Source organism: Rhincodon typus, chromosome 1 (genome assembly GCF_021869965.1).
Source record: "Rhincodon typus isolate 14 chromosome 1, sRhiTyp1.1, whole genome shotgun sequence".
NCBI classification, from domain to species: domain Eukaryota; kingdom Metazoa; phylum Chordata; class Chondrichthyes; order Orectolobiformes; family Rhincodontidae; genus Rhincodon; species Rhincodon typus.
In genome coordinates, this window is record NC_063332.1 from 41,278,387 (window position 1) to 41,299,029 (window position 20,643).

General features: G+C 38.6%; 2 protein-coding genes across 4 annotated transcripts in view; one reads left to right on the forward strand and one right to left on the reverse strand.

Moving 5' to 3' along the window:
- Positions 1-20,643, forward strand: part of fam219aa (family with sequence similarity 219 member Aa) — a 417,719-nt gene that overhangs the window by 271,105 nt on the left and 125,971 nt on the right. The gene's annotated exons all lie outside the window — the stretch shown is intronic.
- The window catches only part of dnai1.2 (dynein, axonemal, intermediate chain 1, paralog 2), a 223,974-nt gene that overhangs the window by 142,369 nt on the left and 60,962 nt on the right, over positions 1-20,643 (reverse strand). The window contains exons 8-12 of the mRNA XM_048599020.1: positions 19,496-19,555; positions 17,044-17,169; positions 13,573-13,657; positions 11,663-11,780; positions 5,970-6,013 (exon numbers count right to left, since the gene is read on the reverse strand). Of these exons, the coding sequence (XP_048454977.1) occupies positions 5,970-6,013; positions 11,663-11,780; positions 13,573-13,657; positions 17,044-17,169; positions 19,496-19,555 (433 nt within the window). The remainder of the gene's footprint in view (positions 1-5,969; positions 6,014-11,662; positions 11,781-13,572; positions 13,658-17,043; positions 17,170-19,495; positions 19,556-20,643) is intronic.

Sequence of the window (20,643 nt, forward strand, 5' to 3'; positions counted from 1 at the left end):
ACTGTTATGCAACAGATATCATATTTAAGAGTAAACTGCACCAATTAATTGCTTGGGAAATTATTATTTTTGAATAGAATCCCTACAGCCCAACAAGTCCACACTGACCCTCAGAGCATCCCACCCAGTCCCATTCCCCCAAACCCACCTAATCTACACATCCCTGAACACTATGGGCAATTTAGCACAGCCAATTCACCTCGCCTGCACATCTTTGGACTGTGGGAGGAAATCAGAGCACCCAGAGGAAACCCACGCAGACACGGGGAGAACGTGCAAACTCCACACAGACAGCTGCCTGAAGGTGAATCAAACCCAGGTCCCTGGCGCTGTGAGGCAGCAGTGCTAACCACTGAGCCACCGTGCCGTTACTTTCAAGATACTTTCAAGAAATATTTCAATACTTTCAAGACTAACTTTCAATTAATTTTCAACTTTCAATAACAAATAATTGAAAATTATGTTTTGTTATTCACACGTAAGTAGAAATGAAAAATGATTTATCAATGTAAACTTATATGTGAAACATGCATTGTTGATTTCATGGTGGAATCTCAGGAATAGGAGAATTTCTTATTTATGATAGAATTACATATGGTATTTTAGTTCTGCAAAGAACCAAACAATTTTCAGCATTTCCATAAGAAAACATACAGTTCCACGCCCATGCAGAAACGTGTTCCTTTCAAGGTTATTTGTCAGATATTAGCTTCCTTATCCCCTCAGGCATATCTAAAAACCACATCTAAACATCTCACAGATTTCTCAGACAACATTACACTACAAGGCTTTTCAACAGTCATTAGTCACGTTTTAATTCCTAGTCCTGTGTTCTGGCAAGTAGCATCATGGTCTTAATGGCTTGAACAAGTTTACAGATTGCACTTGTACTGTCTCATGCAAAATTTAAAGGAGAATTAAGTAAATAAATGGAGGAATAACATCTCTTGTTCTCATGCATCTGAATGATTTTAAAAATAAATATGCAATCTTTCACCTGAGATCAATGAAGTGATTCTGTGATTAAATTCAGTCAAGGATTGTATCTCAGGAGATTTTAACCACAAGCCAATTAATTAGTGACTACTAAAATTAACTAGAAGGACATTATGGTCTGGGCACCCACTATTTCGGAAAGTATCCCAAGAGTACATCTACACTGGAAGCAGATCATAGAATTATCCCCCAAAAGCACACAAATGAAACACACAATAAGTTAGGTATCTTCCCCAATCAGCCACTCGGTTGAAATTACTTTTTAAATTTGTTTTTGATGTCCACCATAAGGTCAGTTTTATGTCTACTGCGTCCAACACAGTGATTGTGTTATGCTGAGCAAGACTGCTCATAACCTCAATGTTATTTTTGACCTGAGATGAAACTGGCACCAACACTCCCCCATCTCAATACTATTGCTTGGCTCTGGCCCTGTATCATGGTATTTGCTGCTGAAATCCTCAACTCTACATTTTTTATGACTGGACTTGACTTTTCTGATGTTCTCCCAACCAATCTCCCATCTTTCAATTTATGCTAATTTAAAACACTGTTGCCTGTTCCTTACTCATACTAAATATTATTTGCTCATCTTTACCTTTGTGCTTGCAGACCATTTAGCACCTCATTCTTCAATAGCCTCAATTTTAAAATCCTCTTGTTTTCAAATCCTTCTCTGCCCTCTCTCTCGCTATCTGCAGATCCTCCAACCCTACAATTCTTAAAGATGTCTGTACTCCTCCACTTTTGGTCTTTTGCACATTCTTGCTAGTAATTGCTCCATCATTGGTGGTCATACTTTCAGCTGCCTATTCCATTAAATTTAGGATCCCATCACTAAACCCCTCCACTTCTCTACCTCTCTCTCTCTTTTAAGATTTTTTTTCAAACCAACATTCAAACCAAATGAGGTAAAATGGATTTATATGGTTGGGTTAATGACAGAGAGAATTATAACACTAAGATAATAAGTTTTGTTTTGATTTCAGAACAAAAGATTCAAGCTTTTAGTTTCGAAGAACCCTTAGTTCAGTTCAGAAAGTAGAATAGATTTCCTTAGTAGGATAATTGAGTCTGTTCAAAAGAACCAGTCATCGCTGCAGAAGTGGTTTCTAGTCTGTGAAGCTTCCAAGGCAGGAGAGTTTATAGAGAAATAACTGACATAGATTAGGCCATCAGAATTGTGAAAGGTTTATGCCAGTGGACTCAGAAAAGAATTATATAAAATCATATTAATAGTCTAAGAATCTGGAAAGCATCAGTTAAATAAATATTCTAAAAAGTGAGATAGGAGTCACATTTCTCTGTGATTGACTCTGTGTAACAGGTTTTTTTTTTCACAAAACATCACAGGATGTAGGTGTCACTAGCTAGATCAGCATTGCCCATCTCTAATTGTCCAGAGGGTCATTGAGAGTCAACCACATTGCTGTGGGTCTGGAGTCACATTTAGGCCAGACCAGGTAAGGATGGCAGTTTCCTTCCCTGAAAACATCAGTGATCCAGATGTCTTTTTCCAACAATGGTTTCATGGTTATCAGTAATTCTTAATTCTAGATATATTTCTTTTTAAATTGAATTCAAATTCCACTATCTGCCGTGGCGGGCTTCAAACCCAGAACATTAACTGCGATTCTGCATTAATTGACTAGTGACAATATCACGAGGCCACTGCCTCTCCAGGTGTTAGGAAACAGGTTGAAGCTTTGCTTTGATGTTTGTATTAAGCTCTTTCTAATTGAATTCTATACATTTTTGTGTAATAAACTTGTGTTCTATGTTAAAGAACATCTGCAGTCTTGTGTGAATATGTTACATTGACTCACCACGACACAACCCAACTGCAAAAAATAAACATTTGATATATCAAGCCAGGTTTCAATCTGGAATCTATCTTGTCCAGTATTACCATAGGCTGGGATCATTACAAAGGCACTCTATGCTTTACTGAGACAACAAGGTGCAGGGCTGGATGAACACAGCAGGCCACCAGCCCTGCACCTTGTTGTCTCGGATTCTCCAGCATCTGCAGTTCCTACTATCTATGCTTTACTGAACTGTTTTTCTCTTCTTGGGAACTTTATGCGCACTGTCTATTCTATACTTAAAGGTTTCGCATTGATGCTATTCTATTATGTTTGCTAACATTTCTACGCAGTTAATTTGAGTTACACCATGCCTTCTTATTTCTTTGTACTTTTCCGGTCAAGCACCTTGATCACTGAAGCTTCATTAACCTCATTTTCACATTTAATCTGTTCTTTTTTGATTATTCCAAAGACTTGCATAATATTCAATAAGTATGCTGCCACAATCTGAACTACTAACGAGAGAAGATAGTTGACAGCTTTTGGGGTCATTTAATTCCTTTTCTATAATTACCTTCTGGACAATCCAGAGTATGCACGTATCAAACAAAATCCTGTTCCAAAACGTTACTCCAAGTAAAAAAAAAAGTTTCTGGCACAGCTCTGAAAGCATACTACCATCTTATAATCCCTACAATGTTCGTTTAAAACAGGTCTTATGAAATAGAGAATAATGCAGTCCCTGCCTGGTATCTTAGTCAGGGGTGGGTGACACAATATGGTGTCTATTTGAGCCTACTGAACTGGTTTATTAAGACTTTCTGCCGATGTAGCATACTTAATAGCTGTTTCAATCCCTATACAGGTGTGTAGATATCAAGTTGCTCCAGTCCTTTTTTAGTGATCCATAATATGTATCAACGTTAGCAAAATATATATTTACATTGGAATTGGTTTAAATATCAACAAGGCACTTCATGAGATGTGCTACACCCTTATTTATCAAATAATAAAGAATATAATTTGCAATGCTTTGTTTGATATTTTTTCAAATCCCCATACAGAATAATATATGTAAAGGGTAAATCTCTGAATTTATGCAGCCAGCATGTAGCCATATTTATAGAAAATACATCTAAAATCTGAGTTCCAATATTGCACTCTTACTCCAACCTGCAATGACTTTGACTGTAGCTTCCCCACAAAAAACACATGATTGTCCTTCTAATATTCCAGTAACAAATCAGGCACAAGCCTGGTATTTACAAGTTGGCCAACTTACCATCATTAGTTGGAAAATGAATGAATTGATTCTATGGATTCTATGAAAGAGTCAGTATGGTTTTAGAACAACAGATCATCTTGAAACTATAAGGTATTCTGAAGGTGTTAGGTAAGGCAGTGAGCAAGACTAATTGAGTAGAAACAAAAAAAAATCTACAGTTTCTGTAAATGTGGAAAAACAAAGACAAATGGCTCGAAAAGACAGCGGGCTGGTGGTGATGGGGCCCTACATTGCTTGTTCCTTTGGCAGAACGTTGTTTTTCAGTTGAGTGACTTTAACAAAAGCAGCCTGTAGCGATAATAGGCTATTCACAATCTTAACAAGGTAATTCTTAGATATGTGCCCTTAAGGGAAAGGTAGCTGTATCTTAAAGTTTGGCCAGCCAATCAGATTGGCTGAAAGCTGAGTTGTCCAGTTAGGGGTTAAACAGCATCCTCAGAAGGATCCTTCCCAAATTTTCATCCGGATTGATGAAAATAGAAGTTGCCTCCTCAGTTTCACTTTCTTTTGCCCACTATATTAATGCAGATGGGACACAAACAAGTCCTTAACTGGTCACTACTTGGCCATTTAAGACCCTCAATATGCCTAAGAGTGGAAGAGCTGATTGATATCGTACTTGCTTACTGCATTATAGAGGACAATTTTGGAGTAAGCAGGCAACCTGTGAGATAGCCACCTGTCCTACTTAAGTGTCCCAAACTCCAGCTTATAATTATGCTGGCTGTAACAACTGTAAAATTCTTCCAACATCTGTGGAAATGTAATGATTGTCATATCAAACTTTTTGTGGCCTTTTCTCTTTTTTATTTTTATTTTCAGTATTTAAGTAGATGTCACTTTGACTTCCAAAACACTTTATCAGAAACTTTATTTGCTCAAAATATTTGTAAAACACAATTAAAATTTGAAAGTTGTAATATTAAGTTTGCTAATAACACAAAGCAGCTTATCAATGGAGCTGGATTTTGCAGAGGTGTTGCGAAGGTATTGTTTGCCATCCACTGGAAAAGTTGGTAGCAAACTAGACAAATTTGTAAAAAGGCTGCCCTACAGTGATTACATAGTACAGGTACACAGTAAACAAGGAAAAACTGTTCATTGTAGCACAAGTTTTGATATCCAGAGAACTCAGATGTAAGGTAATTGGCAAAAGAACTTGAGATGACTTGTTATGATCTAGAATATACTTTTTGATAGGGTGATAGAAGAAAATTCAACAGCAAACTTCAAAAGTGTTGTCTGCAAAATAAGAAAAATAAGAGACAGTTCAAGGTGGCTAAGTAGGTAGCCAGTTGACAATGTTTAAATGTTATGAGACCCCTTCCATAATATTCAAATCCACCAGTGGAGAACTGTAAAATTCCAACCATGTCCAAATACAGCTAGGCACTTTTCCCTTATCTACATTTGAATCCAAATCACAGAATTAGGATGAATGTTTAGAATCATAGCAAATACCTTTATTAAAATTCCTTTCAAAGGGTTTTTAATGTACTTTGTGGTCTTTTATATGTTAGCCCATGTAACCAAGCCCACATTACATATCCAGACAGTTGGGTTCATTTTAAGATAGACATTTATAAGTTTATTAACACTCAACTACCAGCTCAGACTTGCATATTACTATTATATTGCATACACAGCTGACTGACGGACTAGCAGTTTGGCTGTCTGCTTGCCAATAGGCAAACTGTACAAATAAATGTACAGAGAGTAAGGTGGAGACAGGTCATGATGTCATCGAGCTATCTTAAAGGTATAGTGCTTTCTTAGATCTGTGCAATTAAGATGGTATTAAAAGTTATATTATAATTATTTGTAAAATAAAAATATAACATTCACAAATCAAGCAAACTACATTTTAAATTTCAACTTACAGGAACCATGTCCAACTGCAAAAAGGTCATGATATTTTGGATTCCTGAAAATTACAAACAAAATTACAAATTACTTATTGTTTTCTTGTTTGCTTGCTTTTTTTATTTACCCATGGGATTTCAGTATCATTGGTCAGGCTAGTGTTTATTACCACCCTTAATTTCACTTGATCCTGATTTTTGCTTGTTTCTTTTTCATGCTTTCCTTCTCATCCTGCTGCAAAATAGCTTCCATTCTGTGCTCTGCTAATGCTGTTCCTGGAGAAACACTTGTACTTCACAGAGCAATTGTTACAACTGAGATATTACTTGTCCTACGCTTTTCAATTCTAAGAAGGTTTGATTGGTATTTTAATTGAATAAAAATGAACTTGAATTGTCCAACTGTGTGATGTAGCAAATCAGAGCTCAAAATATTTTGTGGCATCATCTGCCCCCAGCAGGATTAACAATTATAACGTACATGCAAATTGATCACTACGCCCTACAGAATTCATTTAACAAAGTAGCTAAAACAATTAAAGTGCCACATTAAAATAGCATTATTTAAAGTCTCTCATGGAGTAAACACTAAATTTAAACAAAAACACCAACAGGAACATTACTATGACAGCTTGACATCTGATGTCTAAATTCTTCATTTTTGCAATATAGTATTTTGGGACAAAATTGGTGTAGTGGACAGTGAAGAAGGTTATCTAAGATTACAAAGAGATCTTGATCAAATGGATCAATGGGTTGAGGAGTGGCAGATAGAGTTTAATTTGGATAAATGTGAGATATTGCATTTTGCTAAAAGAAACAATGGCAGGACTTATACAGTTAATGGTTGAGCCCTGGGTAGTGTTGTAGAACAGTAAGACCTAGACTCTTTGAAATCTGCATCAGAGGTAGATAGGGTGGTTAAGAAGGTGTTTAGCACACTTGCCTTCGTTGCTCAGAGCTTTGAGTATAGGAGTTGGGGCTTCATGTTGAGGTCATCCAGGATGTTACTGAGGTCTCTTTTGGAGTACTGTACGCATTTCTAAACACCCTATTAAAGGAAGGATATTATTAAACTAGAGACAGTTCAGAAAAAATTTACCAGAATGTTAGTGGGAATGGAGCGGTTAAATTATAAAAATAAACTGGATAGGCTGAGACTTTTTTCACTGGAGCACAGAAGGTCGAGGAACGACCTTACAAAGGTTTATAAAATTATGAGGGACATAGAAAAGGTAAATAGCATTGGTCTTTTCCCTAAAGTGGGGGAGTTCAAAACTGCGGTGAGGGGGGGCATATTTTTAAGGTGAGAGGAGAAAGATTTAAAAGGGACACGAGGAGTAACTTTTTTTACTCAGAGAGCAGTTAGTGTGTGGAATGAACTGCAAGAGCAAGTGATGGATGCAGATGCAGTTGCAACATTTAAAAGATATTTGGACAAGTACATGAATAGGAAAGGTTTGGAGGGATATAGGCCAAACGCAGGCAGGTGAGACTGGTTTAGTTTGAGAACATGTTTGTCGTGTGCTCCTTGAATTGAAGGGTCTGTTTCCATGCTGTATGACTCCATGACTCTATGACACATTTGTCATAGAAATTGAATGGTACCCATTTTACAGTGCTGCTTGTTCATTTCCACTGCTGACATTGCTCCATGATCATCTATCATTGAGGATAGAGTTTTCCTGGTGTTATGGTGCTGGGCAAGGAGGTGAGAGGCCAGGAATTTACCTCGTATTTTTCCAGGTTGCGTTCCATTTGCACTTTGTCCATTGATATCCTCCTGTAGTTTACGTCTATACTCACTCTTTCCTCTCTTGCCTCCATTAACAACCTGGGATACATCTCGTTTGCACACATGGCTCTAACCATTCTTAATGCTGCTAATATCACTAGTTCCTCTATACTTTCTATGTTAATTTCTTCTAATATTTTGTAACTCCCCAGCCTAATGTATACACTTGCATTGGCCTTTCCATCGTAAAGATTGAGACAAGTATTCATTGAGGATTCATCTCACATTTTCCAGGTTCATACCCAGACTACCTCTATACTCCCTGATGGTCTTATTCTTTCCCTAGTTATTCTTTTATTCTCTATACTTTTTTAATTGAATAATCATTCGGTCTACCGCTAATGCTTTCTTTGCTTTCCTAATTTCCTTTTTAAGTTCCCCCTGCACTTTTTATACACTTCTGAACCTTCAGGATCTGCCATCAACTTCTCCTTTTTATTGAATCCTAACTTTTATATCCCTTAACATCCAGGTTCTCCAGTCTTGGTTCATCCCTTTGCCTTATTGGAACATATCTGCAGAATTCCTGGTATTTTCCCCTTGAATGTCTCCCATTTCTCTGACACAGTTTCATCTGCAAGTAGCTGTTCCAGTCCATTTAGGCCAAATCATATCTATCAAAATAAAATTAACCTTGCTCCTGTTTACTACTTTTATTTCTGGCTGATCCTTATCCTTTTCTCTTCGGCCCTGAAACTGCTCCACCTATCTGCTCCTTTATCCATCTTCCATCTGCCTCCCCCATCTCTCTATTTATTTCAGAATCCCCTTCCCCTCCCCCATTTCTGAAGAAGGGTCCAGACCCAAAACGTCAGCTTTCCTGCTCCGCTGATGCTGCTTGGCCTGCTGTGTTCATCCAGCTCTACACCTTGTTATCTCAGATTCTCCAGCATCGGCAGTTCCCACTATCTCTGAGATAAGGTAACGATTTCCAAAATACTCCCCAACTGTTATGCTTCCATTTACATGGGGTCATTTCTCAATATTACGTCCAGAATTGCCTCCCCTCTTCTTGGGCTTTCTTACTACTGAAAAAAGGTTCTCCTGGATGCAATTTAAGAACTTTGTTCCCTTCTGACTTTCCATACTAAAACTGTCTCAGATAATATTTGTGTAGTTAAAATCATCTACACTTTCTGCCTTAGTATTCTTATATTTCTCTGAAATTTGATGCATATTTGATCTTCTATTCTACCAGACCAATTCAGGGCCGATAGTGCACACCCAACAGTGTGTTTGCCCCTTTTTATTTATTACTTCTACCCATATGGCCTCATTTGATGATACTTCCAAGATACCATCCCTCCTAATTGTTATAACTGCTTCCTCAAATCAACATTGTGTCTTCACCACAACTCTCTGGTGCCTTGAAAACACTACCAGAAGAGATGGTAAAACCAGGTACCACACCATTTAAAAGGCATTTAGACAGACACATGAAAAGGCAGAGAATAAAAGGATATAGACCATGTGGAGGCAGATGGGATTATTTTAGACTGGCATCATGGTCAGCATAGACATGGTGGGCTGAAGGGCCTGTTACTGTGCAGTACCATTCTATGTTCTATTGTTCACTACCTGGAGATGCGTGGGGCCCGGCCTCTTGCAGGAGGACATCAACAGGCAGCCTCAAGGCAACTAAAAGGTGGAGAAATGTGACCGAGCTGTAAAGGCAATGATGAAGTCGTGTGGATGCTGACTCTGCTGCATGAGCCAATGAGCAGCCGAGCCCCACTCTCAAAATATGTACTTTTTAACTCCTCCTTGCTCTGACATTGATCTTTCTTCAAGTTTTTTTTCCCTTTATTCTTTAATGGGATGAGGGCATTGCTAGCTAGGCAGCATTTATTACCCATCCCTAATTGCCCAGAAAGCAGTTAAGAGTCAACCACATTACTGTGGGCCTGGAGTCACATGTAGGCCAGACTAGGTAAGAATGGCAGTTTCCTTCATTAAAGGACATTAGTGAACCAGAGGGGTTTTTCCCAACAATCAGCAATGGATTCCAGATCTTAATTCCAGATGTTTTTATTGAATTCAAATTCCACCATCTGCTGTGGTGGGATTTGAACCCAGGTCCCCAGAACATTATCTGGGTCTCTGGATTAACAGTCCAGCGATAATACCACTAGGCTATCGCCTCCCCCAAGTTGCCTGCTCTTCAAGTTGGTGTTTCCAAACAACTTTTGTCAAATCACTTCTCAGTTTAGTGAAATTGGTCTTTTCGCAATTTAAAAGTAAACTTCTGGACTACCTCTATCCCTTTCTATAAGTACACTGTATCTATTTGAACTGTAACCATAATTTATAATTCTACCACCTGTCTGGATTAATTCTCTAAAACTAAGATCATAAGTGCCTCCTCTTAGAATTGTAGAGCCATGGATGTCTACAGTACAGAAAAAAAGGCATTTTGGCCTATCAATCCTATGCTGGTCAAAAACAACCAGCTAACTATTCTAAATCTATTTTCAGCATATGGCCTATAGCTTTGTATGTCTTAGCATTGCAAGTATACATCTAAATGCTTCTTAAATGTTATGAGGGTTTCTGCCTCTACCATCCCTACAAGCAGTAAATTCCAGATTCCCATCACCCTTTTGGTGAAAGAAAATTTCCTCACATCCCCTCTAAGCCCCTGACTTTAAACTGATCCCTCCACCAAGGTGAAAACTTCTTCCTGTCTATCCTATCAATATACTTCATAATTTTATACATCTCAATCATGTCTTCTTCAGTCTCCTCTACCGCAAGGAAAATATTCACAGTCTATCTTCACGACTAAAACTGTCCAGCCCAGGGAACATCCTAGTAAATTTCCTCAGTATCCTCTCCAGTGTAATCGTATCCTCCATATAACATGCATTTGAGGTTTGGTAGCTCAGTTGGCTGGACAGGCTGGTTTACAATGCAGAGTGATGCCAACAGGTTACCATGGCTAAGGTTACCATGACGGCCCCTGCTTCTCAATCTGTCCCCTTGCCTAAGTTATGGTGATGCTTAGGTTAAACCCCTACTAGTCACCTCTACCTAACAAGCGAGTGGCCTACAGTTTCTGGGATTCTAGAATTGCAAACAATACTCTCTCTCGGTGTAGCCTAAACAGCTTTTTTATGCAGTTCCCACATAACCTCCCTGATCTTTAACTCTTTGCTTTAGCTAAGAAAGGCAAGTGTCCCATATGCCTTCACCACATGATCTACATGTTCCACTAACTTAAGGAATCAGTAGAGAGGCACATTTAGGTGCCTCTGATTTTCAGTGTTTCCCAGGGTCTAACATTCATCGTGTACTTCCTTGCCTTCTCTGCCCTGTCCGAGTACATCACCTCATGTATATCCGAATGGAATTCCATTTTCTTGAACTGAAATTCCATTATCCATTCGTCTTGCTGGATTTATGTGTTTCCTAAAAGTGTAAGCCTGAATATGTTTGAAGAATTCCGCACCCTTGTACTTTTTACACCAAAATTATTCCAGCTATTCAGTTCTGAGAACCCGAAACGTTAACTTTGATTTCTCTTCACAGATGCTGCCAGAACAGTTCCGAAGAAGGGTCACCAACCCGAAATGTCAACTCTGATTTTTTCTTCACAGATGCTGCCAGACCTGTTGAGCATTGTCAGAGGTATCCTGTTTTGGATGAGACATAAAACTAAAACATATTTTGCCTATTTGGCTGGGTGGATTTTAAAAGTTAAGTTTTATTATTTGAAGAACAGTGGAGAGTTTCCCTTGTGGTCTGGCTAATAGATGAAAACTACTAATTATTGACCTTACTTAAAGTTTGTGTTCCCTGGGTATGAAAAAGGGAAGGTTTTAAGAGAAGTGACAAATATATGACCTAAATGCAATTCTTTTTTCTTTCACTGCCTTTTGTTGAATTTATATTGTATCTTACATTTTATAATACTCACCAACACATGCTAGTAATTGCCAATCTTTTAGCTTTCTCATAAAAGTATTTCCACAGAGGTAGAAGAGTGCCTTCTTGATCCCGGAATTCATCAGAAGGATCTTCAAAATACTTAAAGTCTACATAAAGAAAATAAAAGTTGAACAGTGAATTAATACCGTACTTAAAAAATGCTGGGAAGATAATATTGTCTTACAAAACATACAGAATTACTAGCTTACATATGGAAAATTCAAAATTTGGCAACTGAACTTAAACAAATAAAAGAAATTTCATTTGTTTTTCAGTAGAGACATGGATTGATTGTCAGGGTTGAAATTGGTTTATGTCAATAACGGAACATTATCTTGTGGTGAAATGTTGGTCAACTTTTCATTGTGTCTGCTTTCCTTTCCATAGGAGTTCATAGATTGATAGTACAAATTCCTTTTGACACTTGTTTCCTTGTCAATTTCCTTGTATAATTTCAAATGATGGTCATACAAGTAAAATATACATGAGAATGAATTGACATAGTTAGAAAAGCTCAGGCACCTGTGCTGATGTTTACCTCCATGGATAAAGTGGCAACCTTCATGAAACAAGCAATGGCTGGAACACACACATCAAATGAAATGAAGAAAGACTCACCTTGGCCCTTCAGTTCCTCACTGAACACTAAAGCAGCTCTCCTGATCATGGCTAACCAAGGAATATGGATTGGTCAGGGAGAGGAAAGGGACAAAGGGTATGTAGAAGTGGGAACTCTGCTCAAAATACTCACACTTGTCATACCTGTCTGCGACCACACCCCGTATGGTGCCTATGAGTCATAGCAGTGAAATGAGAAGCTTTCCTTTACTTTGTGTGAAGGGTTGAAAACCCTGGCACAAATACTCATTCACATGGTAGTTGTACTTTATTCATTCACGGCAAGTGGGCATCACTGGCTGGGCCAGCATTTATTGTCCATCGCTAATTGTCTAAAGGACAGTTAAGAATCAACAATGCTGCTGTGAGTCTGAAGTCACAAGTACGTTTGGCCAGGTAAAGCTGACAGATTTCCTTTCCTAAAGAATGTTAGTAAACATCTTAAGACAATTGACAGTGGCTGCATGGTCACCATTAGACTAGACTTTTATTTTGGAATTTTATGGAATTTAAATGTCACCACGTACTATGGTAGGATGCAAACCCATGTCCCCACACCATTAGCTTGGGGGTTCTGGATTTCTACTCCAATAACATTACCAAAATGCTACCATGTCCCTGTCATCAGTTAAATATCAGGATGTAAAATAGCAAATCAGTCTAAAAATGTATGTCTCAACTTTGATTCAGAGATTCATCATGACACAGAAGGAGACTAGTTGACTCACTGAATCCATGCTAGCTCTCTGTAGAGTAACACAGTTAGTCCCATTCCTCTCTTGTACCTCCAACATCCTGCAGGTTTGTTCACCCGAAGTTCCATTCAGGTGCGGTTGGTTGGCTCGCCGAGCTGGTTGGTTGTTCCACAGACGTTTCATTACCCTGCTCGGTAACATTATCAGTGCAGCCTCCGATGAAGCGCTGTTGTGTTTTCTTGTCTGTTATTTAAACTCTGGTGTCCGTTGAGCTGGATTACCTCATTTAGTTTGCTTTTCAAATCATTGACATTTTTGGGTTCGGCAATCTCACAGGGAATGAGTTTCAGATTATTACCTCTCGCTGCATGAATAAAGCTCTTCCTCACATCTCCCTGCACCCATTACCAATACCTTAAATCTATGTCCCCAAGTCCTTGCTGAATCAGTCTGGGGTAACACCTTTCCCTTAATCCTTAATCAAATCTCCACTCAATTTCCTTTGAATGAGATGCATGTTTAGGATTGATAGGTGTATACTTTATTCTTAACTTGTTTGTTTTCAATTTTAAAATTTCTAGGTTACCTTGCAGAATGTCATCAAAAGAGTTCTGGTTCACCATCCGTTCCACTATTTTGGCAACTTTACCAACTCTTGAAATATCATCACTCTGGAACAAATAAATTTTAATAAAACTAATACAGAAACAAATATTTATCAAAAGGAATGTGTTAAGCAATTATTCAACACAATTATGAATAATTACACAGTACTATTTGTGATATCTCAGATACTGAAGGACTCCATGCCCATATGCAACAAGACCTGGACAATATTCAGGTTTGGACTGATAAGTGGCAAACCATAAAAGATTAGTAGACCAAATCTTGAATTCCATGCACAATTTTGATCACCTTATTCAGGGGAGAATGTAAATGCATTGTAGGCCGTTCAGAGAAGATTTACTAGATTGATAATGGGAATAAATGGTTTGCATTATAACAATTGGTCGGACAGACTGGGCTGGTTTTCACTGGAGTTTAGAAGAGTGAGGGGCAACATAATTGAAACACAATTGATTCTGAATGGTGTTGATAAAGTGGATGTAGAAAGATGACGGATTATGTTTGCAGCTTATCATTCAAACACTTTGATTTCCCCTTTAGGGCTGAAATATCTGGATCCCTCTTGTTGTACAGTGGTAGTGCCCCTACTCCTGAACTAGAAGGCCGGGGTTCAAGTCCCACCTGCTCTAGAAGTGTGTAATAACATCTCTGAATAGGCTGATTTGAAAAATAGGTTACATTAAAAAAAATTAGAGAGAATAAGGGTCAGATCAAAACCAGGGGGCACTTTCTTTAAAATTAGTGGTCACCCTTTCAGGACAGATGTGAGGAGAAAGTTCTTTCCTCTCGGAGAAAATTTGGAACTCTCTGCCTCAGAATCGGTAGAGACAGCGTCATTGAATATTTTGAAAACAGAAGTAAAAGATTTTTGTTAGACAGGGTATCAAGGGTATTGTGGGTAGACGGGAATGTGGAAGTTGAATGCAACCATATCAGCCATGATGTTATTGAATTTGGAGTAGTTTTGAGGCACCAGACAGTCTACCTTGCTGCTATTTGATATGGTCTTAATGTGTACGTGCATTTAGGACTATGTAGATAAGATTGAGTTTAGGCATGCAAGACTCAAGAAAGGACAAGAAGGCAGACAAGGAACGCAGCACACTAACTGTCAGAAATTAGGGCACCATAAAACAGACTGCTGGGTGAGGAGCGGAGGTAATGAAAGACAGGGAGACAGCAGAAGGACAGGCCTAGATACTGGACTAACAAAACAACATGTCCAATAGTTAATTATAGAATTATTAATTATAAACCAATAAAAAAGCAGAAGAACGTAGAAAGTTCTGGGGGTACAAAGTGTGCTAAGAGTGACAAAGATGATAACCTATTTCAGGTGTGTTCTTTCTGTTGCAGCACAGTTTAGTGAACAACTGAAATTATCTGCTCCTATGATGCTGCTTGGCCTGCTGTGTTCATCCAGCCCTGCACCTTGTTGTCTCCACAACAACTGATTATACAAGCTATTTTTGAGCAGTCATATAATGCAGTACATGTGGTTTATTCTGAATACTGATTTGTTGGAGACTGACCATTTTTCTTGTATCAATTCTATGGAGTGACTTTTTTTTATATTGTTTATGCTTTGAAAAAACTGATGTTTCTGCTCACTTTGATCAGTGGACAGGAAGGAGAGACAGCATTTGCTCTTGGTTCCAGGAGGTCGTTATGAAGAGATTGCTCAGCAGTTGACTGAAACTTATCTTTGAGGTACCTTCTGTTTTGAGGCAATATACTAGATCTGACAGAGTACATGAAGAACATGATCTTACCATGTCTTTTCCTTTTAGGAGAAAGTATTATTTTGAAATAATTTAGAGGCTGTTTACATTACTGTTCTGCTGAGACTACCATCTATCTGGTTGGGATTTAGTCATGCATATCACTTTAAAATTTGAATTTCTACCACTAACTTGAAAGGGACCAAAAAGGATTTACAAGGATATTGCGGGGATTAGAGCTTTTCTGTTTATAGGGAGAGGCTGAATAGGGTGGAACATTTTTCCCTGCAGCATTGGAGGCTGAGGGGTGACCTTTTGAGGTTTATAAAATCATGAGGGGCATGGATAGGGTGAATAGCCAAGGTCTTTTTCCCAGAGTAGGGGAGTCCAAAATTCGACAGCATAATCTTAAGGTAAGAGGGGGAAGATTTAAAAGGGACCCGAGGAGCAACTTTTCACACAGAGAGTGGTGCATGCATGGAATGAGCTGCCAGAGGAGGTGGTGCAGGTGGGTACAATTACACCATTTAAAAGGTATCTGGATGGGTACATAAACAGGAAGAGTTCAGAGGGATATGGACCAAATGCTGTCAAATGGGACTAGATCAGTTTATGATAACTGGTTGGTGTGGACAAGTTGGACTCAAGAGTTTAATTCCATGCTGTATGACTCTATGACCAGTAAAGAGCTCGATACCCACCTATTTATACAAGCAAACCTGGAGGGGGAATCGGTGTCAGATGCGGCATCAATCTCAATAATGGATTGTGACCTACAGGCCACCTCACAAACTTCTGTAGTGCCTTGGTGGGGTTGAGGGGGAGACACACACAACATTAAGCTAAAAAGAGTGAACCAATACTTCTGGAAGCTGCTTAGTAATCAGCCCTGTCCATTTATGAGCATGTAATAATTTGGAAGGCACCATTTTGGGAATAGGCCTTTTCGGGGAATTAAGAACCACCATAGACTGTAAGGGGCGTAGAGATTATGTTACAGACCTGTAAAAAGAACACAAGAATAAAAGGGCCACAGTGGCCACCTTAACGCCTGTTAATGAAGACCCATGAGAACAGAATTGACGCTCCAGAATCTTGTATCAACAAGTTAGTGGTGTGTTGGGCAAAATATAAACAGTAAAGTTTCCACTGCAAATGTTTCTGTAGGTAACCCTTCTGTATCTCTAAAACAGAGCGTAAACGGTACCTATTAGAAGGGAAGCACAGGAAGCAGTGGTTGGGATTGTGAAGAAATGAAAAGAATGAGGAATAGAATGAAAGAACACAAGCCATCACATATTCACTATTGTGGCTGGGAAGGAAACCAGATAGTTCATACCACTTATCCATAGATTATATCACCTCATTGGGGTGACACCAAGAGAGTACTAAACTATTTTTTAATGGATTGTCACCTGAACATTGCATCTTTAAAGTACTAGACATATCTCATGGCTATTTATTCCATTTCCACTGGAGTCACAAAATTAGTTTGCCTTTATGGTAGGAGAGAGTCAATAGATTGGTTCAGCAGATAAATTGTTTGCCCAGTTCTTTACTTAGGTTTGAGGTGCCCTGATGGTCCAGTTGCATCATTATCAGTTCCCACTTTCAGCAGTACTATGCCGGAAAAAAAATAAACCTAAATATGCAAGAACACATCTTATGAACATGAAGAAGGCAAAGGATTAGGTATGAAGAACACTTACCATGCTTTCAATAGATGAAATTTTTTTCTTTGATACATCATCTTTTTTTGTAGTATGTGGCTTTGGCTTCTCTTTCTTCACAGCTTGTTTTGCTAATACTTCCTCATAGGCATCAAATATTTCCCACTGAAAATAATAAGATATAAAGCAATTATTAAGAATGTTAACATCTTTGGCACCTCAGAAATATGGCTGACAGCAGGCATTCCACAAGAGTGGAGCTTAAAAGGTATAAAATATTTAACAAGTCAGGTCTGTCATCCACCAAAAGATAGTTACTGAACAGGACAACATTGAAAAATATGGTTTGAAATGAATTATGACTAAGATGGAAAATCATTAATTTCCAAGTACTATATCTAGCAATATCTGGTGACAAGAACACAGAAAAGCAGAAATAGAACACTTAGCCCCTCAAGACTCTTCCATCAGTCAGTAAGATCACAGTGATCTGTTTGTTTCAAATTCTACAATCCCATCTACACACAATAATCTTTGATTCCTTTGCCAAAAACTAATCTACCTCAACCTTAATAATGTTTAGTGATCCCACTTGCACCAGCACCTGAGGCAGAGAGTTCCAAAGTTTCACAGCCCTCTGAGAAACATTTTCATCTATGTCCTAAAATGGGAACCCCTAATTTTAGAACAGTATCCCTTAATTCCGGACTGACCCACAACAGAAAAAATTCTTCCCATATCCACCTTGTCAAGACCATTCACGATCATATACACCTCAATCAAGTTATCCTCACTCTTCTAAACTCCAGCGGAAACAAGCCCAGCCTGTCCAAACAATCCCCATAAGACAATCCACTGATTTCAGCTGTCAATCTTCTTTGAACCACCTCCAATTCATTTATATCCTTCTTTAAATAAAGAGACCGCAACATCAGAGTATACGGGGAGAAATGTCCTCACGAATGTCACCAACGTCCTGTATAACTGATGAATAATATCCTGACTTCTATATTCAATTCCTCTTGTCAGAAAAGATAGCATCCTATTGGTCTTCTTGATTTTGTGCTGTACCTGCATACTGATATTTTGTGTCCCATGCTGCCACCTCCTAACTTTTCAAAGCCTGTCCATCATCTACAAATCTAGAAGGCTCAAGTCAGAAATATTTTGGAATATTCCCCACTTGTCTGGATGGGTGCAGGTCCAACAACACTCAAGAAGCTTGACACCATCCAGGACAAAGCAGCCTGCTTTACATCCACAAGAATTCACTCCCTCCACCATCCACACTCAGTAGCAGCAATGCATACTATCTAAAAGACACACCACAGAAATTCACCAAAGATCCTTAGACAGCACTTTCCAAACTTGTCATCACTTCCATCCAGAAGAAGAAGGGCAGCTGATGTATGGGAACACAGCCACCTGCAAGTTCCTCTCCAAGCCACTCATCTTCCCGACCTGGGAATGTATTACCATTCTTTCGCTGTCGCTGGGTAAAAATTCTGGAATTCCCTCCCTAATGGCATTGTGGGCCTACCTATAGCACATGGACTGTAGCTCACCACCACCTGGTTGAGAGCAAATAGGAATGGGCAATAAATGCTGACAGCTAACAACACCTATGTTCCACAACAGAACATTAGAAGAATGCACTCGAACATATAAATCCTTCAATACATCAGATATCCACAATCATTCTCCAGTTAAGTAATATTCTGCTTTATCATTCTTTCTGCCAAAATAAACATCACATTTTCTCCCCATATACTCCATTTGCCAAATTTTTGCCCTATCACTCAATCCATCTGTCAACGTCAGTCCAGCAATTTGCCCAAGTTGATTAGGCATGTTAGCATTGTAGTGTACCTTAGAACTATAGATCATATTGTCAGATTTTATATTGTTATTTGGTTTGGGAACTAAAATAGCCATCACTTAGAGGGCTCAGTAACATTATATATTGAGATGGCTGAGTCCAGCAGTACATACCTGTCAAACTGAGCCTGAACAAGACCAGCAATATAAATATTGTGGCTACCAGAACATACAAGTAAAAGAAAACACAGGTGCGCAATCATGATCATGAGAGAAAGTATATTGTGAAAACTAATGGGGCTAATGGCTGCTAAGTCCCCAGGATCTGATTTCCTTAATGAATGCATTCTCCACTTCAATCCTCGACCAATCAAAGTTGATTTCCCAGCCAATCAGCACTGCCCTCTCATGCAGTATAAATGTTGATTCCATGAATTAGTATTCTTGTCAATTGTTCTGATGAGTGTAAGAAGAAAAGCTTAACAAAATGTGTCCCTTTTTTAAGCAATATATCATGTATTTGTGCAATGAAATGGTCTACACATTTAACAGCAGACATCATTTTCTAGATAGTAATGCTGTCCAATGTTTTCTTCCTGTGATGCTCATAAGCATTTGCACATAATTTGCTTGTCATTGAGCAATTAGGTAATAACATACGTGCATATATCACCTGATTTGCTGTGGAAGAGAAACTTGCTCTAGGAGGTGGTTCTGTCTGGCATCCATTTTCCTTTGTAAAGAACAGAAAATATTTAGCATAAAAATGTCAAACAGGCTATCATTACTGGTTGTGGCATATTCTGCATCAAATAGTTTGTGTTTATTGTATTTTGCTTGACTCTGAACACGGAAAATCTGATTGACTTGGAGATTGGATCTTATTACAATGCTATTGGAGAGCCAGAGGTACCGAATGGACAGATGCTACAGTTCAGCGACCTCAAGCCATTGAAACGTGAGCTAGCCAAGACATTGACCCAGACGGAAGAAAGACAGGTTTGGAGTTATCTAAGATTACTATGGCCGGCACTATGCTGTGCCCCCAGATCTCTTGAACAATACACCCTGCTATATGACATAGGAGCAGATTTGCCCCAGTTGACCTATTGAGTCTTTTCTGCCATTCAATCACAGCCGATTACAGTCTTGGTAATTATACTTCATTGGCTTTAGCTCAATGATAGTATTCTCGCCTCTGAATCAGACAAGAGTTAAAATCCCCCTCAAGAATCTTGAGCATATAGCCTTGACACTTAAGTGCAAGACCAAGGGAGTGCTGCATTACATTTCGAATTAAACATTAAACCCATTTATCTTTGCCCACTTGCAAAGTACTGGGCAAGACTACAGAAGAATATGAAGTGCACCAATGGCTATGGTGTAGTTTGGTGGGGTACAGGTTATTATCTAAATATTGGTAAAATTCTTGCTAGCATAAGAAAAATCCAAATGGACCATACTGCAGCAACAAAAAGGTTGGATGAACCTTTACTGGGATCATTAAGTCGCCAAATTGAAAGATGTTGGATTAAAAGTATCAGTTGAAATTTATTTTCAACAGCTAAAGTATTAATAAAATTAGAAAACACTACAGAAAAACTACTGGAAAATTAGATATAACAGACATTTATTTGGTTATTTGTCTTTATTTGCAATAGTTAGGACTCAGCAAGTCATACCCTTGGTTCTATTTCCAAAGTATCATAGCATCAAGGTGCACATGACAGTCTCAAAGAACAGAGATAGTAGGAACTGCAGATGCTGGAGAATCCGAGACAACAAGGTGCAGGGCTGGACGAACACAGCAGGCCAAGCATC